This window comes from Engystomops pustulosus, chromosome 1 (assembly GCF_040894005.1).
Source record: "Engystomops pustulosus chromosome 1, aEngPut4.maternal, whole genome shotgun sequence".
Taxonomy (NCBI): domain Eukaryota; kingdom Metazoa; phylum Chordata; class Amphibia; order Anura; family Leptodactylidae; genus Engystomops; species Engystomops pustulosus.
The window spans coordinates 14,213,245-14,234,594 of record NC_092411.1 but is presented as its reverse complement, the minus strand read 5'-3'; the positions used below and the strand labels follow the sequence as shown (position 1 = coordinate 14,234,594).

Sequence of the window (21,350 nt, the reverse complement as noted above, 5' to 3'; positions counted from 1 at the left end):
GAAGGCTTGGGCCCTAGGCTACCCCCCAAACCGCCCAATCCACTACTAGTACCATTAACCCCAACTAGTCACAGAAGCCCAATTGCCTCTGATGCTGCAGGCAAAGCTCATATTATGGCCATTTGCGAGCTGCACGGCAGCCATCAATCCATTTTTACTACAGAAGGAGAGTCTCCACATTCATGTACCGTAGGTTTTCCCATTAATAGAACACTTCTTGAACGTCATTATGTTTTGTGTTAACGTCCCGGTCTTGTCGGTGAAGATGTACTCGATCTGACCCAGCTGCTCGTTCAGCGAGGTTGTTCTGGCCTTGGCTCCCGTGTCTTTCTTCGGGTAGTACATGTGTAAGTCCCAGTCAATGAAAAAACTTTGGCCCAAACGAATCATTTCAACGCTAAGGGAAAAAAAAACAATCAGTTAATAATGTGAAACTACAACAAAAAGTTTTCCTTACTTTATACAGTTTTTCCAGATATCATATTTTAGATCCCTGATTTTATTCGGCAGAGGCATCCTGGGCCCTACAATCCATGTTTTACGATGACATAGCATTTTGTGTCAACACTAGCTGGATCAATAATATTGGGTTGGAAGAGTTATTTTTAACCACTTGGCCTTTTGCTGGGTTTTGTTGCGTTTTGATTTTTCACTCCCTACACAAAAATCTAGAACTTTTTTTACTGTGTACACCACTGCATAAAAAATTGTACACCGTGATGACAGTATTTAATATTCCATGCTGGAATCCGTGAAGCAGTGGTGTAACTGGAAGCTGTTGGGCCCCAGTGCAAAGTCTGTGCCAGGCCCCCGACTATAATGTATGGTTTATAGTATACTGAGAATTTGTTATAGATCTGTACAAGTGTGCCACCTGCACACTGTTACAGATCTTCAGCAATGAAAGGTCCTGGAAAGATCTCAAGCTGTTGTGGCAACTAATCTTCGCTCCCCGATGATGTCATGGGGAGTGACAATCAAAGCCAATATGCTGAAGGCAGTGAAAGGGTTGACACCCACGATTGGTGGCAGCATGGATTGTGGGTGTTTGCTGCATATTATTTGTATGGACAGGGCTCAGGCTATGAGCCCTCTCCATTCTCTCTTAATGGACTTGTGATATACATTTCATTGGGAAATTATCTGAATCGGAGAAACCCTTTACCTAAAGTGCGTAATCTAGTAAATATATCAACAATACATTTTTGGGGATTTTTAGTGTTAAAAGGATAACCGATCCTTATATATTTCTTACATACATTGAGATGATAGTAATACTGTACCTTACATAGAGGGATATGGGTACCATCGTATTAAGGACAATGATATATCCCCAAAATCCAAGGAATCCCCGGTAGTTTGGTGAATAGTCATACCCATCATACAAATACCAAGACGTGTTTCCACTGTTTATTGCACTCTCCCAAAATGTCTGACCAATGGCTAGACCCGCTGCGCACAGGATCAGCATGACGAATATCTGCAAGGCACATCCCAAATTTACAGTCCATATAGAGAGGAGCCGGAATATACAACAACCATGGCTCTGGATGAGCAGGACGCCTTACCATGTACACCATGCCGTTCATCATATGATCGATTTTGGTTCTCTTCAGTGTCGATCTTCCGCTGTTTCTCATAATTTTAGTGTCTGATCCTATGGTAAATAGAGTAACATTTCTAATTAGAGCAAAGATCTTAAAGGGCTTAAAAATTCTTAAGGTTCTAGGTCAATAATATTGATTGAAATAAGCCCAGTACGTGGTTGTCCGTAGCTAGGACTATCCCCAAACCAGGAAGTGCACAGTACAAGGGATCGGGCAGCTTCCTGAATATAGTAGTGGGGGAGCGGGAAGTGTACTGAACAAGGAGTGCACAGAGGCAGGGGACTATTCTGCATCATGAGCATAGTACTGGGGGATTGGGAAGTTAGTATGTCACTGAACCAGGAAGTTCAGAGTGTTTGGGGGGCCAAGGAGCATGCTCAGTGTAATTGTTACTGACCCAGGAAGTGCAGAGTGCAAGGGATCGGGCAGCTTCCTGAATATAGTAGTGGGGGATCGGGGAGCTTAGTGAACAAGGAGTGCACAGAGGCGGGGGGACTATTCTGCATCATGAGCATAGTACTGGGGGATTGGGAAGTTAGTATGTCACTGAACCAGGAAGTTCAGAGTGTTCGGGGGCCAGGGAGCATGCTCAGTGTAATTGTTACTGACCCAGGAAGTGCAGAGTGCAAGGGATCGGGCAGCTTCCTGAATATAGTAGTGGCGGATCGGGGAGCTTAGTGAACAAGGAGTGCACAGAGGCGGGGGGACTATTCTGCATCATGAGCATAGTACTGGAGGATTGGGAAGTTAGTATGTCACTGAACCAGGAAGTTCAGAGTACAAGGGAAGTGGATTAAGAAATTATTATGTCAATGTAGCAGGATGTATAGCGTGGTATGGGACCAGGCAGCATACTGCGAATAGTAGTGGGAGATCTAGAAGCTAGTGTCTGGGTATCAGGAAGCACAGTACTGGGGATCAGGAAGCACAGTACTGGGGATCAGGAAGCACAGTACTGGGGATCAGGAAGCACAGTACTGGGGATCAGGAAGTTAGTATGTTACTGAAGCAGGAAGTTCAAGGGATCAGCAACTTCCTGAGGATAGTACAGGGGATTGGGAAGTTTGTATGTTAATGTAGTAGGAAGTGTAGAGTGGAAGGGGATGGGGCAGCTTCCTGAGCACAGTACTGGGGATTGGGAAGTTAGTATGTTAGTACTCTGCAGAAATGCAGAGTACAAGGGAAGTGGATTAAGGAATAATTATGTCAATGTAGCAGGATGTATAGCGTGGTATAGGGCCAGGCAGCATACTGTGAATAGTAGTGGGAGATCTAAAAGCTAGTGTCTGGGGATCGGGAAGCGCACTATTGGGGATCGGGAAGTTAGTATGGTACTGAAGTAGGAAGTGTAGAGTTGTAGGGGATCGGGCAACTTCCTGAGCACAGTACTGGGGATTGGGAAGTTAGTATGTTAATGTAGCAGGAATCAGGCAGCATACTGAGTATTGTAGTGGGGGATCTGGAAGTTAGTGTGTTACTGAACCAGGAAGTGACATGGGACCAGGCAGCATCTTGAGCATCGCAATGGGTATACGGGATGTTAGTATGTCACTAAACACAAAAAAATGGTAGCATGGACTGGGCAGCTTCCTGAGCATAGTAGTGGGGGTCGGGGAAGTTAGTTTTTTACTGAACCAGTAAGTGCAGAGTGGCAGGGACTTGGGGTATAGCAATGGGGGATGCCTGACATTGATATGTCACAAAGACATATTTGGGGGATCTGGGTCCTATTCATATCTGAGTTATAACATTAGTTAGTAATGGAAGCCACAACACTACATGCACAGATTGAGCTCAGATGAATGAATACAGCATTTCTGAGTAATCTGTTGCCAGATCCAACCATATGTGATAGAGAAGTCATCACAATGAACATAAATATTACATTTCTGGTTTCTGCTAGCACAAGTCTCAGGATTTCAACTTTCTCTAAGGCTACACAGGGATTTTGGCTGACAGATTCCCTTTAAGTGTAAATATAAGTGACCAAAAAATGAAATGGAGCACTTACCTGCAAATATGACCAGGCCATGACAGTGCAGCGTGTTGCGAATTTTACAGCCACGGAGTAAAATTTTGTCATTATCAATCCCATAACTTAATCCTCTCCAGAATAACGTCCCTACAAATTTATCTAAGCGGTTATTCGGTTCCTCACATTCAACCATCCCTGTAGAGACAAAATGTATATAGCTACGGCTATGTTTTTTGTTAAATGTCAAACCCTTAAAATCATGATAAGCCCCTTTAATTGCAAGTTAGCATAACCCCTGCCCCTTTCGAGTTCAGATCCCCAGACAAATCCCGAATATTGGGGATAGTGAGCATCGGAGGGGGTGAATATGTCATGGCCCAATAAATACAGTCACAACAAAATATTGTGCTCCTATTAGATTGAGTCTGATCGCCTCTGCGCACCATCTACTGTCTATAACTGGTAATGCAGCTGAATAATATTTGCCCAGTAAGGGAGGGTTTACATGTTAACTAATCACAAGTTATGTTTTATTACTGTCCATCCGATTCTGCTCCGAGGTTCCTAATTGGCGGATGCCTGGAGTCACACACAGAGTAGAAGTTAACTTATTATACTTCCCCTGGCTGGAAGTTCCAGAAGAATCTCCGATCTTCCTTAGAGATGCTGCTGCTGTCTCACCGGAGGATAATATTCCTCCGTCAGGCATGCAGGACTCCGATCCCTTACAGAACCTGCTCTAACCTTGCTGCCAAAGCCAAGTTCCTGACTCTGGGCTATGAGCTTTTATACTAGACTGCCTCCTAATAGTTACCTTGAAGATTTGCAGATAGGATATTACCTCAGCCTGTTACATTTTCTGTATTAAAGTCTTGGAATAAAGAGACTGTAAGTTTGATGCTCTGCATCTTGTCTCCACGTGTGATCCCTGGCTGCCACTAAGATCAAGGGCCTCCACTCTACCATCTACCCGGGGATCCCTACATTACACATACACCAGGATTGCACTAGTGAAAACTCTTCGTCCTATTGCGGCCTCCCCCTTTTCTTGCATCCCCTTTCCAGCGCTAAGCCACGCTAAAAGCAGCCAATCAGGAACCAGGGGAATCCAGCTGCCCCCTGCACGAAAGGTTTAGGCCCCGTTGGGAGGACATTGCATATACATAACAGGCATCTAGACCTACAACTAACTTGGAAATCAAGTTTGTGGTTTGAATTATGAGTCAGGGAAGATTACTGCGTGTCCTGGCAGCTGGGGAAGTGTGGGCAGTTTTGAGACAACTTGTTTAGAATATGGTTTAGATAGACCTTTCATAATTCTACGTAAATAGCTGGTGCCAAGTTTGGACTGACCCAGTGGTCCCTGAGCTATGTGGGCCCCCAGGTCCTTCATGGGTGGTGTGTGACAGAGGACCAGCACTATTCTTCATACAAATATTCAACATGTATCATCTCAACCCTCCTATATTTCTGGCCCACAGAGCTAAGAGGGCCTACATTAAAGGCAAAGGCCAGTCAGCAAGTTACTGACAGGGATCCCAAAACCATAACATCTAAGGAAAGAGATGGGGAGTAAACTACTACTAAAAGACATTTGTGACAGATGTTTTCTGGAATTTCCAAATGGTGTTAGGTAAGAAAATCGATTTACATGATGTCAGGCAAATATTATTATGGAGGTAATTACACCATGATGACCTCACCATCAAATGCTGCCATATCCTGTTCTTTTTGGAGTAACTCGTCAGTGTCTTTAAGGGACATTTTAAACTTCAAGTTAGTTTCACTAGAAAAAGAAATGTGATTTCAATAAGAATAATTTTAAAGGAAAATGCTCCAATTAAGACTTTTTTTTTTGCAATTTTAACACCCATAAAAATGTCGACAAAATAAAAACCCATAAAAAATGTAAAAAAAATAGGCTGTACTATTCTCCAAATGACATCATTGAAAACCTCAGCTCATCCTGCAGAAATGATACCTCATACAAGTCTGTACATCAAAGTATGAAAAAGTTAATGGTATTAATTAGTATGTGGCCACGCAAAAATTTTTTAATAATTGCAAAGTTTTATAATTTTGTCAATGGTATTAAAGGGGTTGGCCATTCTTTTACAGTAGCTGCCCATGTGCTTTTACTGCATTAATAATAATCCCTGAATGTTCATCAGGTGATTTAGCAGTCCTACTTCTTACTTCTGTACTATGTGCAGACTCTCTGTGATTCTGTGTTTACATCTGAATGATTGGATGTAACATAAAATAGTTTCTTACCCATCAAGCTCTGCTGTTTCTACATAGCACAAGCTGTTAGGTTCAGAACTTGAGAGCAGCAACAAATCTGCCTAAAGAAAAACAAGACATAAAACACATCAGACAGATTTGGTAGATCAATTAAAGGGATTACCAAGCATGCTCTTCTTTTTCGGAAAGCAAAAGGCAGTATAAGCCCCTTTCACACAGGGATTATGGCGGCTGTATGACCGGTAGCTAGCATAGGGCCACCATAGTAGTGCAATGTGTATGGTACGGTGAGCACAACGTGCAGTATTATAGTAGTTATATTCTGCTGCACAAAGGCTAGTATTATACAGACAGTCCCCGACTTAAGGACACCCAACTTACAGACACCTAGTTACTGACAGACCTATGGAAGCAGATAATTTACTGGGCTTTAACCCCAGGCTATAAGAGTTATGAAAGGTGCCTGTAATGAAGCTTTACACAAAATTTTTAAAATCTCAGGGACCAAGATAAATTTGAGTTAGGGCAAATTCACATGAACGTATACAGTCCCACCCAGCTATGGCCGGGAGTGCAAATGGCTGGCGCAATGGAGACGAGGAGGGGTGACCCCTCCCCTCTCCATAGAGATGCACAGCGTACCACAGTGCACACTGGGAAAGATAGGACATGTTCTATTTTTTTTTCCACATGTGTGGCACCCTATCGCTCCACGTGGCCATTGCCTTCTATGGGGGGCGCATGTACAGCCGCGAGCTTGCGGTCATACATACATGCTCCATACGGTCATGTGAACTTGGCCTAAGGGTACATTCATACAGCCATATGCCAGTCCTCCTCCTGTGCGCTGGAGGGGAGGATGAGATTACCCCTACCCCATCCATGGAGAACAGCAGCGCACGCCCGCACACACGGGGACAGATGGAGCATGCTCTATCTTTTCCCTGTGTACGCCGCGGAATGGTGCCACACCGCTGCCGGACGCCATTGCCGTCAAATTTTCAGCCGTTTATACATCCCCTCAGACGACTATGTAAATGTACCCTTACACTTACAAGATTTACCTGTTGTGGCCTGCATACAGAATTTAACTTAGAGGGGTTTTCCCACGAACCAAGTTAGGCCCTATCCACAGCACAGGGTCTAACTTTCTGACCGATGGGGGTCTCCGTGAGATTAATGGAGAGGAAGGGTCATCTGCTCCATTAAATTCCGGGAGCGACGAGGGGTCTGACTGAGGTATCTGGGCCCCCATCGGACCCCTTGTGATCTGAGGGGGTCTCATCACTGAGACCCGCACCGATCATGCAAGTTAGGCCCTATCCGCAGGGCTTGGTTCATAGGAAAAGCCCTTTAAGAACAAACCTACAGACCCTATCTTGTTCTTAACCCGGGGACTATACATTAGAGGAACCTGTCTTAATAGGTAGATCCGAGATGGTAGGTTCCCTTTAAGAACAAACCTACAGAACCGATCCAGTACATAACTCGATACATAGGAGCAGTATTATTATAGTGTATTTATCCTTGTCCCCTTATGGTTTTAATCATGTATAATATTTTCCCACCATTATATGAATACTATGGTCTGAAATACTGTACTCACCGGAATAAACTCATCTTTTTTAATTCGTACAATGTCTCCAACACGAAGATTCCTCCATTTGGTCTTTTGAAAACTTTATTCAAAAATAAAAAGATTTGCCAGTCAATAGATGTGCCATATAATACTTGCTATAGAGCTGCTTACATATGTCTGGAACCATATCCCCTATCCATAGTACGCATTTGGATCACCAGGACTGGTGTCACTTGGACAAACACAATCCTGATCAACAAAAGTGGCACTTACTCCCCAATAATCCTTTTTTCGTGGAATTTATTTTCCTTATGGAGATTGCCATTGCGGGGCACTTTTTCAGATGTAGAGAGTTTAAACACCATGCATTTTCTGTTGAGGATTCTGGGTAAGGAATATGCAAATCAGTTTTAGGAAAAATAAAACTATGCCTGAGCAGTTCCAATTACAGTTCCATTTACATCAATGGCTGACTTTTAAGAAGCCTAGTGACATAAGATAATAGCCAAACTAGAAAGAATCTACCTGAAGGAATCGATAACTATCTGTAGAAGGTGCTATTACAATATAATTACATTTCATAAGCACAGTATAAAGCACTGGTCTGGCTAGGTGAGAGGCCATGGATGTAAGTCAGGATGGAATTGATTCTCCTTGAGGAGATTGTCTCTGCAGAAAAAAGAGATCAGCTTTTGGGTAACACTGAGGCACAGATTTCCTTTTCCCACCCGTAAAAACACACAATCCTTACCCAGAATCCTCAGCAGAGAAAGGATGTATATGTCTGCAATGGTACTTCTAAAAGGACATCTACATAAGGAGAATGAAGTCCTTACTAATCTACATCCAAAGACCTGACCGTCACTAGGCATCTTGAAAGTAGTGATGGGAAGTCCGGCTCTTCTTAATGAGCTGGATCATTAGGCTCCGCTCACTAAAAAGGCTTCTGGCTCCTGAACGGCTCTTTATTAAACTTATAATAGGTTGTCTTATTTCAGTAAGACACTCCTCTCCACACCACTTTTAACACTTTTAACACGATCTTATAGGGGGTAAAGGCATGTTTACCCATTCAGAGGCGGGGTTAAGTGAACCATCGGCTCACTGCAGGGAGCCGACTTCTGTCATTTACATAAAGGAGCCGGTTCTTAGAGCTGGCTCATCCACAAACTACTCATCACTACTTGAAACTAGTGAAAGACTTCATCTGCCTTATATCGGGTAGCACTTGATACTTCCACTTCCTATTCTGGGAAACTTATTTGCATATTCCTTATTCCTTCCTTACATATTGTACATTCTAAAAAAAAAGAAATATGATTTCAGGGGGAACAAAAGAACCGAAAACTTTTACCTTCCGTCTTTGATAACTTCACACGATCGGTTATTTATCTCTTTGTCCATCCTGTGCCGAGACTAAAAAGACAAAAAGATGATCTTATAGTTTAGAGTTGTCAGATACAGTATTTCGTTAGTTAATTTGAGGGGTGGGTCCTACATCTTGCTATTTGGTCCTATGGAATTTGTATACGCCCCTGGTACAAACATGTAGAGGCTGTGATGGCAGAGAGGAGGAGACCTGGTGTAAAGGTCCTGTATTAATTATGGGATGTACTGTAATTATGAGCTCAAAGGGGAATACCAGGACCGGCTCCAGGTTTCAGTAGGTCCCTGGGCAACAGAACCTCCGTGGGCCCCTTTGCAGTGAACTCATGGGGCGGCATAAAATATTCAGAAACTAAATAAAATATTCCCTATTGTATCATTTCCCAACAGCCCTGTCATGGTTCTATTATATACAACCCCCAGGGATTAATTATATACGGCCCCCATCACCAAGCACTGCTAGGCCCACCAGCAGCTCTGGGCCCCGGCACTTGCCGAAAGTATGCATGGTGCTGGCCCTGGGCAATACTATGGGGCTCATTCAATTACCCTTCCGGAGGAGTTCACAGAAAATGCATTGTCCGACGATCATGCACTGTGCCGCGATTCACTAAGATCGTGCGCCCGATATCCTGCATGTGTCGCTTCCCCTCTCAGGTCCGACAGAGTTCAACATCTCCTTCCTGGTGCATGTAAGTGCTTGGGCTTGTGACACAATTTGAAAGTTAACTCCTGCGCTCAGTCCGAATCAGTCGGATCGTCCAATGGACGCCCTCCCACCCCCATCTTTGTCGCATGAAAGCAGCGCAGCTGCGCCAAAAACCGATCACGTGTTACATATTTGTCACGGCCGCGCAAAACCCGAAAACGTCGGATAGTATACAAAAGTGCGGTCACTGACCCTTAGAAAATAAGCCCCTATGAGCCCAAGGAGCAGACCAGGATGTCATTTCATAGAATCCCTCTTGATATCTCTTGTGCAGAGATATGAATGGCAGGAGATAGTAAGCCATGATCAGTCACTATATATGGCAGGAGATAGTAAGCCATGATCAGTCACTATATACAGGTTATGAAACAAATTAGATCCCGTAAAAGTGCCATGTGATGCCCGGCAGTGACTCCGGATGACACAATTTCATGGCGACCAATCAGCTCTCTGCATTCACTTTCCAAAAATCCAACTTTTGGATGTCCCATTCACCTGGCATGTAGAGGTCAGAGCATCATCAATTTGGGACATGTGCCCGATGCTGTGGATAGGGAGGAGGGGCATTTTATTGGGCAATTCCCTAATTGACAACTTGATCGCTAACGGTCCATGACTTCCACCGATCATGAAGAATCTGGAGGGTCCCAGTCTTACTTATTGAATGAATTGGCAGGTAATAATATTTAGACAGCCTCATAGACAGTGTAATGTCACGTAATTTCAGGCATAGTTGATTGTTGCGGTTTGCGATTTCTGATGCTTCCAGAACCGTAACATGCAAAGCTCAACCTGCATCTAATTAATGAGAACTGGATGGTTGTTCTTATGATCGGGGGGTTACACCCAGTTAGACCCCCCCCCCCTTCTCAACCAGATTGTTATCCCTAGATTGAGACCATCTGTGCTTTTTCTTCACAGGTTGTTACACTGTCTCCCTGAGCACTTCCCCCCACCTTATTCCTGATGTAATCTCACACAGTGGAAAGGGGAAGTGCTCCTCCACAGTGTAACAGCCTTTGAAGCGACAGCATGGAGTGGCTCTGGTATCGTCTCCTGGAACCCTTCTGGCGTATGAGCATAATTTTAAAAGTTGATTTTAGATGGAAGGAGGCCATGGATAGATTCCCGCAGTCACGGTCTCTGGATCTATGAGTAATGTCCCTGGTTTATCATTGAAAGTTATTCAAAGAAAGGGGTTCCTGGGGTACCCCAGGTGCCTGTTACTCCAGTTCTCTCTGAAGGAGATACTAAAGCGCTATACACGGCCCCTCTTCACCCGCTCCACAGAATTAATGGCACCGCATCATACACGACAGTCTGCTGACCCATGGAAACCTGTTTTATCAGTCCCAGGGATAATCGCTGATGATCCTGTGACATTTTGTCCATGGGAAAACCCTCAAAACCCTCAGATTAGAGGAACCGCCTGGGCATGATGGTGGGGAAGATCCTCTAGAAGTGTGAACCTAAATATGGTGGAGGTCCTGTGGCACTGCCCAAGGGTAAGACCTAAACTTTTTGTGCATTTTACTCTCCTCCATGGTTTTATGCTTCAGTATTAGGGTTAGGAGATTAGGGTTAGGAGATGAGGGTTAGGAGATGAGGGTTAGGAGATGAGGGTTAGGAGATGAGGGTTAGGAGATGAGGGTTAGGAGATGAGGGTTAGGAGATGAGGGTTAGGAGATGAGGGTTAGGAGATTAGGGTTAGGAGATGAGGGTTAGGAGATTAGGGTTAGGAGATTGGGGTTAGGAGATGAGGGTTAGGAGATGAGGGTTAGGAGATTAGGGTTAGGAGATTAGGGTTAGGAGATGAGGGTTAGGAGATGAGGGTTAGGAGATTAGGGTTAGGAGATGAGGGTTAGGAGATGAGGGTTAGGAGATGAGGGTTAGGAGATGAGGGCTAGGAGATGAGGGTTAGGAGATGAGGGTTAGGAGATTAGGGTTAGGAGATGAGGGTTAGGAGATGAGGGTTAGGAGATGAGGGTTAGGAGATTAGGGTTAGGAGATGAGGGTTAGGAGATGAGGGTTAGGAGATGAGGGTTAGGAGATGAGGGTTAGGAGATGAGGGTTAGGAGATGAGGGTTAGGAGATGAGGGCTAGGAGATGAGGGTTAGGAGATGAGGGTGAGGAGATGAGGGTGAAGAGATTAGGGTTAGGAGATTAGGGTTAGGAGATCAGGGTTAGGAGATGAGGGTTAGGAGATGAGGGTTAGGAGATGAGGGTTAGGAGATTAGGGTTAGGAGATGAGGGTCTGGAGATGAGGGTTAGGAGATGAGGGTTAGGAGATGAGGGTTAGGAGATGAGGGTTAGGAGATGAGGGTTAGGAGATGAGGGTTAGGAGATTAGGGTTAGGAGATGAGAGTTAGGAGCTGAGGGTTAGGAGATTAGGGTTAGGAGCTGAGGGTTAGGAGATGAGGGTTAGGAGATGAGGGTTAGGAGATGAGAGTGAGGAGATTAGGGTTAGGAGATTAGGGTTAGGAGATGAGAGTTAGGAGCTGAGGGTTAGGAGATGAGGGTTAGGAGCTGAGGGTTAGGAGATGAGGGTTAGGAGATGAGGGTTAGGAGATGAGGGTTAGGAGATGAGGGCTAGGAGATGAGGGTTAGGAGATGAGGGTTAGGAGCTGAGGGTTAGGAGATTAGGGTTAGGAGATGAGGGTTAGGAGATGAGGGTTAGGAGATGAGGGTTAGGAGATGAGGGTTAGGAGATTAGGGTTAGGAGACGAGGGTTAGGAGATGAGAGTGAGGAGATGAGGGTTAGGAGATGAGGGTTAGGAGATGAGGGTTAGGAGATTAGGGTTAGGAGATGAGGGTTAGGAGATCAGGGTTAGGAGATCAGGGTTAGGGTGACAGACACGTGCAAGAAAAATTATCTCATGTGAATATTTGTAATGTGAGTAAATGGATGAAATCATCTGCATACACTGGCAGGATGCCCGAGCCAGGGCGAGTGTGATAATCCGAGGAACTCTGCCTCCACGTGATGATGATTACATCTGCATGTGGCTTGTATACGGGACATCATAAAGCCGAGGAGTCACGGCCGGGCACCGTCTGGCACTTTTACTAGAGGAGATTAGATGCCAGCGCTCGTACTCACCTCATCACATAGATCGTGTAACTAATTTCCTTCTTGGATATTTAGTTTATTCATGGATCCATACATTGGAGGCCCGATTCGCGGTTTCCCGATGTGTTATCCGAATATTTCCGATTTGCGCCGATTTTCCCTGAATTGCCCCGGAATTTTGGCGCTCGTGATCGGATTGTGGTGCATCGGCGCGGCATGCACGCGACGGAAATCAGGGGGCGTGTCCGATTGAAAACCCGATGGATTCTGAAAAACCGCCGCATTTTTTTTTAAAAAAGTGTTGCTGGACACGCACTTACCTGCACCCAGCAACGGATCGTGAACTCCAGCGGACCTCGGCGGTCTTCAGCGCAGCAGCGACACCTGGTGGAACTGCCTGGAAGACCCGAATCCACCGCAGAGAACGCGCCGCTGGATCGCGAATGGACTGGGTAAGTAAATCTGCCCCAATGTATCTGCTACATTATCTGCTACACCTTCACCCACAACCTGCATTAGTAAAAGATCAGAGATACCCTTTATTCATCCTAAGGGTGATGGCACACATGGCGATTTTGGTCAGTTTTTGAGCATGTGTTCTCACTCCGTTTGAAAACGCATGCATTTTTGACCATTTTCCATGCGTTTGGCTGCTTACAACCTGTTTATCTAGTAAGATAATTGAGAAAAACGGACAAAAACGCTTGCATTTCTAAAACGGACTGAAAATGCATGTTTAAAAACGCCATATGTGACATCACCCAAAGGGAGTGGTAGCGAACCTATGGCATGGGTGCCTGAGGTGGCACTCAGAGTGCTCTCTGTGGGCACTTAAGCTCAGCGCAGAGTTTACCAGACAGGACTCAAAGAATCTAACTGCAGTTCCACACAGGTCAAGTTTTACCAATCTCAGTGCTATTTTAACCCTTTAATCGCCAAGGAAGTATCTCATATGTCCTCACAGGGTGGCACCTCAGTGGCCAAGCATGTATGAGATACATCCTGGAAAATAGGAGCCATAACTTTAGATCCCTGGCACCTAGAATCTCTTGGCAGCTTGGGACTGAAGGAAAAGCGAGAAGGTGAGGAGAGGACCAGAATATCTTTAAAGGTCCTCCTGCTGGCCCCACAACTCTTCCTGTACAGCGGGAATCTGGAGAGAAGCTACAGTGATAGTCCTGCTATGTTAGGAGAACAGTTCAACAAATAAATAAATGACTGCTTATATTGGCACTTTGTGATAAATGCGTGGGTTTGGGTTGTAGTCTGGGAACTCAGTCTCAAAAAGGTTCGCCATCACTGCCCTAAGGCTTTGCCAATCACCAAATGTCAATTTTAATAAACATGTTTCTCTTATTAGACAGTAACAAAGGAAAATCCTCACTAGCAGGTGCCCCCTGCACTGCCCCGACAGAGTGCACCAACTTCTTTTTGGTGCACCTTTAACATGGGGTGTGCGACACAATTCTGCATGTAAAATCTGGAGCACGGTCCGACTGAGCACCGGAGCGCCCCCTTCAGTGCAGAAATTTGTGTCGCCTGATGACTAGTGCCGCAACACAAAACGGTCACATGTGACACAAATATAAACACTTTGTAAATACCTCTGCAAGCAGTTTGCACTAGAAAGAACGTGCAAAGTCCGGCAGAAAACTGGCGCAAAGCCCTTTTTTGTGAAACTCTGGACTTCTTAAAGGGCCTTTCCAGTTCATTGTAATAAAAGGTAATTAGGTCCACAACCTTTCTTAAAAATGGCCTTCATTGATAGTAAAAGGTATCGGGAGTCTGGGTAGGGCTGGGAAATATACAGGATTGTAGGATTGCAGTCAATCATTTTGACTTATGTCGGGTCAACAGAGGAATTGTTCAGGAATGATGTAGTTAAAGGGGTTTCCCATCTCAGAATTTACATTTAATTCAATTGGATGTTATTAAAAAAAATGTCCCTCTCTGAAGATACATTCCCATAAATCTAGCCATGTTGTCCCTTAGAAACCAAATAATTGTCCTTGGATACAACCACCCCCACACCCACGCACTGTTGAGCCCTTCCTGACCACCTGGATTCAGTGTTCATTACCACAGGATGGCTGGTATAACTCCTGGACATTTCATATGCAAAAACTTTTTGTTTCTTTGTGCAATCCTTCCAGCTGCGGTGGTCGTATCCAAGGAGAGCTATGTCTTTTCCAAGGGACCATATGAGTACATTTTTGGGAAATTATCTAAACACATGTGCATTTTTTTCAATAGCATCCATTGGAAGAAATGTATATTTATGGCAGGTGAATTAATTAAATATCACTCAGATGAGAAAACCCCTTTAAGGCCACACTCTCTCCAATTGATTTAATCTTCAATGTTTAAGTCACTGGATGTATATTCAGATATCAGACATTACATCATGTATCATCAGGAAGTCGGGTGACTACGTCACATAGTTTGGCTGTAGTCCAGCAGTGGATTATCATCCTCATCTGCAGGATATCTGTACCGGGATTACGTAGGGATTAGTATGAGTGTACCCACAACACAATACTGCATGTGGTGTTACAATGTGTTCTGCGATTGTGTGCGATGGAGACAACCAGACCAGAAATAGGAGCCTTCTATTGTTTTACACATTGGAAGATTAAAGTCATGAAGTAACTTTATATATTGAATTTAAAAACATTTCTCAAATATTACAATATTTTCTCCTTAATTTCCTCCCTTTCTTTCATGCTACTGTACATTGCCATTGAAATATACTAAGAAGGTCAGCCATGACTCCTCTGTCGTAGATGTTACATTGTATAACTCTAAAAATAGAAAAAAACAGAAAAAAACAGAAAAAACAGAAAAAACAGAAAAAAAAACAGAAAAAAACAGAAAAAAAGATAGTACTGTCTACTAGTACTATCTCCCTAATTAGTAAAGGCACAGATTATACTGTGTCCCTGTATCTTCCTGTGAAACATGTAAAACAGATAGTGCTGCCTCTCTGTCTATCCTTGTAATGATGGAAACATCTATGGCGCTACCAAGCATTATCTATATTTTTTAATTGTTTACGCTCAGATAGTACTGTCTCCTTCAAAATGATGTCCATGTAGTACTGCCTTCCAGTCCTATAAGGTAGGTATGGATAGTACTGCCCCTTGCAACTTATGTAAGCACACATAGTACTGCCTTCCTGCATAGTATTGCCTCCTATAAATGATATAAGCACAGATAGTACTGTCTCCTTGTCTTATTTGTAAATTACGTATATACAACTATACTACCCCCATGTCTCCCCATATCAATAGTAGTTACAGATATTGCTGCCTCTCTGTTTTTTTCTGGAATTGCTGTAGGCACAGATAGTATTGGCTTCTCGTCAACCCCTTGTAAATCTTGTAGAAACAGATAGCACTGCCTCCTTTTCTCTTTTTGGAACAGATGTAGATACAAGTACTGCTGCCCCGCCTCTTCTTGTAAATTGTGAAGAAACAAATAGTACTGTATCCCTGCTTTTTGTGGAATTGGTATAGGCACAGATAGCACTGCCCCCTATCAATCCCAGTAAATCATGTAGGCACAGATAGTACTGTCTTACTTTAAATCATGTAGGTATTGGTGTGCTGGCCTGTAGGCATTGTAATAGGTTAAATAACAAGAATTACAGTCCTCTACTACCACTATAGAAAACTGGTAAATAGTAGTTACAGATATTACTGCCTCCTTGTTTCTTTCTGGAATTGATATAAGCACAGGTAGTATCATCTCCTTGTCTTATTTCTAAATGATGTAGATACAACTATACTACCCTCATGTCTCTCCTTGTAAATAGTAGTTACAGATATTACTGCCTCCCTGTTTCTTACTGGAATTGATGAAGGCTCAGATAGTACTGCCATCTTGTCAATGTAAATTGTAAATCTTGTAGGAACAGATAGCACTGGCTTTTTTTCTCTTTTTGTAAAAGATGTAGATACAAGTACTGCTGTCCTGCTTCTACTTGTAAATTATGCCGTTACAAATAGTACTGCATCACTGTTTTTGGTGTAATTGGTATAGGCCCAGAGAACACTGCCTCACTGTCAATCTCTGTAAATCATGTAGGCACAGATAGCACTGTCTCACTTTAAAACATGTAGGTAACGTGGGTCTGACCTGCAGGCATTGTAATAGTTTAAATAACAAGAATTAATTACCTCTACTACCACTATAGAAAACTTGTAAGTCATAGTTACAGTTAATACTGCCTCCCTGTTTCTTTCTAGAATTAATGTTGGCACAGATAGTACTGTCTTCTTGCCTACCCCTGTTAAATCTTGTAGGAACAGATAGCACTGCCTCCGTTTCTTATTTAGTAAGCTATGTAGATACAACACATACTGCCCTTCTGCCTCTTCTTATAAAACATGCAGCTGCAGGCAGCACTAACTCCCTGTTTTCTGTGTAATTGGTATTGGCACAGATAGTACTACCTCCCTGTAAATTATATAGGAGCAGTACTGCCTCTCTTTAGATCATTTAGGTATCAATGTGCTGATTGTAACAGTTTAAATAACAATTACGGTAATATCCTATTCTACTACTATAGAAAACTGATGGAAAATTATAAGACTTTAAATAATTAGCAAAAATACAGAGGAAAAACTATTTTTTTTTCTCTTACAATGTCATCTGCCAGGTCTTTGATTGCAGTGATTCCTAGAACAATCACCAGGGGAACGAAGGTCGTGTACCACGAGACGGTGGATATTTGAGGGATCAGCTGAAAACAAATAATATCACAATTATTATGGTGATGCAACAGATGGATGAAGCAGCATCATGACTACCTGACCTGAAAAACCTTTCATATAAAAACTTTACAAGTGTAATGGGGATGCGTCCTCACACTGCTGTGCTGTAAGCTGTAACAGACAAAATGCTAGAGCACAGCAGTGTGAGGACATGCCACCAGTGCAGTTAACCTATAATCCTGGGATATAAATCCATTTTTCACAGTCCTGCTGCTACTACGAAACATTCACAATGGTGTAACTACACCTCCCTCTAGAGGCCATAGTTGACATAGCAGTTTTGCTAAATTGAATGTGCCAGTTGTTGGCTCTGCCTATGGCAATAGATCATCCACCAATCTCTCTTACCTGTATGATCAGTAGAAGAAGGAAATAGGTGTTGGCGATTCTTCTGAACTGTTCAAACAAGTTGAGCGGCAGGAAAGTGATGACGTTGTATTTGGAGGTCTTGATTTCGTTTGTCTGCGGACAAAAGTTATAATTTGTAAAAAATTCTATATTAGAGAATACAGAAAGCTGTACAGAAGGAGCTGCTAGTGTGTTATGTGGTGCAGAAGACAGAAACAATGTAACATCATCTCCATGTCCAGTTACAAGGCTGGAAGGAGGGAACTAAGGAGTAGTATACTGTGTGGAAGGAACTAAGGAGTAGTATACTGTGTGTGGGGGGGCTAAGGAGTAGTATACTGTGTGTGGGGGGACTAAGGAGTAGTATACTGTGTGGAAAGAACTAAGGAGTAGTATACTGTGTGGAAGGAACTAAGGAGTATCATACTGTGTGGAGGGAACTAAGGAGTAGTATACTGTGTGGGGGGACTAAGGAGTAGTATACTGTGTGGAAAGAACTAAGGAGTAGTATACTGTGTGGAAGGAACTAAGGAGTATCATACTGTGTGGAGGGAACTAAGGAGTAGTATACTGTGTGGAGGGAACTAAGGAGTAGTATACTGTGTGTGGAGGGAACTAAGGAGTAGTATACTGTGTGGAGGGAACTAAGGAGTAGTATACTGTGTGGAGAGAAGTAAGGAGTAGTATACTGTGTGTGGAGGGAACTAAGGAGTAGTATACTGTGTGGAAGGAACTAAGGAGTAGTATACTGTGTGGAGGGAACTAAGGAGTAGTATACTGTGTGGAGGGAACTAAGGAGTAGTATACTGTGTGTGGGGGGGCTAAGGAGTAGTATACTGTGTGGAAAGAACTAAGGAGTAGTATACTGTGTGGAAGGAACTAAGGAGTATCATACTGTGTGGAGGGAACTAAGGAGTAGTATACTGTGTGGAGAGAAGTAAGGAGTAGTATACTGTGTGGAGGGAACTAAGGAGTAGTATACTGTGTGGAGGGAACTAAGGAGTAGTATACTGTGTGGAAGGAACTAAGGAGTAGTATACTGTGTGAAAGGAACTAAGGAGTAGTATACTGTGTGGAAGGAACTAAGGAGTAGTATACTGTGTGGAGGGAACTAAGGAGTAGTATACTGTGTGGAAGGAACTAAGGAGTAGTATACTGTGTGGAAGGAACTAAGGAGTAGTATACTGTGTGGAAGGAACTAAGGAGTAGTATACTGTGTGGAAGGAACTAAGGAGTAGTATACTGTGTAGAAGGAACTAAGGAGTAGTATACTGTGTGGAAGGAACTAAGGAGTAGAAGTAAGGAGTAGTATACTGTGTGGAGAGAAGTAAGGAGTATCATACTGTGTGGAAGGAACTAAGGAGTAGTATACTGTGTGGAAGGAACTAAGGAGTAGTATACTGTGTGGAGGGAACTAAGGAGTAGTATACTGTGTGGAGAGAAGTAAGGAGTATCATACTGTGTGGAGGGAAGTAAGGAGTAGTATACTGTGTGGAGAGAAGTAAGGAGTATCATACTGTGTGGAGAGAAGTAAGGAGTATCATACTGTGTGGAGAGAAGTAAGGAGTAGTATACTGTGTGGAGAGAAGTAAGGAGTAGTATACTGTGTGTAGGGAACTAAGGAGTAGAATACTGTGTGGAAGGAACTAAGGAGTAGTATACTGTGTGGAAGGAACTAAGGAGTAGTATACTGTGTGGAGAGAACTAAGGAGTAGTATACGGTGTGGAGAGACGTAAGGAGTATCATACTGTGTGGAAGGAACTAAGGAGTAGAAGTAAGGAGTAGTATACTGTGTGGAAGGAACTAAGGAGTAGAAGTAAGGAGTAGTATACTGTGTGGAGAGAAGTAAGGAGAATCATACTGTGTGGAAGGAACTAAGGAGTAGTATACTGTGTGGAGGGAACTAAGGAGTAGTATACTGTGTGGAGAGAAGTAAGGAGTATCATACTGTGTGGAGGGAAGTAAGGAGTATCATACTGTGTGGAGGGAAGTAAGGAGTATCATACTGTGTGGAGAGAAGTAAGGAGTATCATACTGTGTGGAGAGAAGTAAGGAGTATCATACTGTGTGGAGAGAAGTAAGGAGTAGTATACTGTGTGGAGAGAAGTAAGGAGTAGTATACTGTGTGGAGGGAACTAAGGAGTAGTATACTGTGTGGAGGGAACTAAGGAGTAGTATACTGTGTGGAAGGAACTAAGGAGTAGTATACTGTGTGAAAGGAACTAAGGAGTAGTATACTGTGTGGAAGGAACTAAGGAGTAGTATACTGTGTGGAGGGAACTAAGGAGTAGTATACTGTGTGGAAGGAACTAAGGAGTAGTATACTGTGTGGAAGGAACTAAGGAGTAGTATACTGTGTGGAGAGAAGTAAGGAGTAGTATACTGTGTGGAGGGAACTAAGGAGTAGTATACTGTGTGGAAGGAACTAAGGAGTAGTATACTGTGTGGAGGGAACTAAGGAGTAGTATACTGTGTGGAGGGAACTAAGGAGTAGTATACTGTGTGTGGGGGGGCTAAGGAGTAGTATACTGTGTGTGGGGGGACTAAGGAGTAGTATACTGTGTGGAAAGAACTAAGGAGTAGTATACTGTGTGGAAGGAACTAAGGAGTATCATACTGTGTGGAGGGAACTAAGGAGTAGTATACTGTGTGGAGAGAAGTAAGGAGTAGTATACTGTGTGGAGGGAACTAAGGAGTAGTATACTGTGTGGAGGGAACTAAGGAGTAGTATACTGTGTGGAAGGAACTAAGGAGTAGTATACTGTGTGAAAGGAACTAAGGAGTAGTATACTGTGTGGAAGGAACTAAGGAGTAGTATACTGTGTAGAAGGAACTAAGGAGTAGTATACTGTGTGGAAGGAACTAAGGAGTAGAAGTAAGGAGTAGTATACTGTGTGGAGAGAAGTAAGGAGTATCATACTGTGTGGAAGGAACTAAGGAGTAGTATACTGTGTGGAGGGAACTAAGGAGTGGTATATTGTGTGGAGAGAACTAAGGAGTAGTATACTGTGTGGAGAGAAGTAAGGAGTATCATACTGTGTGGAGGGAAGTAAGGAGTAGTATACTGTGTGGAGAGAAGTAAGGAGTATCATACTGTGTGGAAAGAAGTAAGGAGTATCATACTGTGTGGAGAGAAGTAAGGAGTAGTATACTGTGTGGAGAGAAGTAAGGAGTAGTATACTGTGTGTAGGGAACTAAGGAGTAGAATACTGTGTGGAAGGAACTAAGGAGTAGTATACTGTGTGGAAGGAACTAAGGAGTAGTATACTGTGTGGAGAGAAGTAAGGAGTAGTATACGGTGTGGAGAGACGTAAGGAGTATCATACTGTGTGGAAGGAACTAAGGAGTAGTATACTGTGTGGAAGGAACTAAGGAGTAGAAGTAAGGAGTAGTATACTGTGTGGAGAGAAGTAAGGAGTATCATACTGTGTGGAAGGAACTAAGGAGTAGTATACTGTGTGGAAGGAACTAAGGAGTAGTATACTGTGTGGAGGGAACTAAGGAGTGGTATATTGTGTGGAGAGAACTAAGGAGTAGTATACTGTGTGGAGAGAAGTAAGGAGTATCATACTGTGTGGAGGGAAGTAAGGAGTATCGTACTGTGTGGAGGGAAGTAAGGAGTATCATACTGTGTGGAGAGAAGTAAGGAGTATCAT

The 21,350-nt window shown here is 43.3% G+C and overlaps 1 protein-coding gene across 1 annotated transcript in view; it reads right to left on the bottom strand.

The window, feature by feature from the left end:
* Positions 1-21,350, bottom strand: part of LOC140117215 (phospholipid-transporting ATPase IC-like) — a 74,820-nt gene that overhangs the window by 19,773 nt on the left and 33,697 nt on the right. Inside the window, exons 4-13 of the mRNA XM_072133710.1 lie at positions 17,694-17,807; positions 17,216-17,314; positions 8,760-8,821; positions 7,433-7,505; positions 5,857-5,927; positions 5,286-5,368; positions 3,619-3,777; positions 1,569-1,657; positions 1,284-1,480; positions 189-397 (exon numbers count right to left, since the gene is read on the bottom strand). Of these exons, the coding sequence (XP_071989811.1) occupies positions 189-397; positions 1,284-1,480; positions 1,569-1,657; positions 3,619-3,777; positions 5,286-5,368; positions 5,857-5,927; positions 7,433-7,505; positions 8,760-8,821; positions 17,216-17,314; positions 17,694-17,807 (1,156 nt within the window). The remainder of the gene's footprint in view (positions 1-188; positions 398-1,283; positions 1,481-1,568; positions 1,658-3,618; positions 3,778-5,285; positions 5,369-5,856; positions 5,928-7,432; positions 7,506-8,759; positions 8,822-17,215; positions 17,315-17,693; positions 17,808-21,350) is intronic.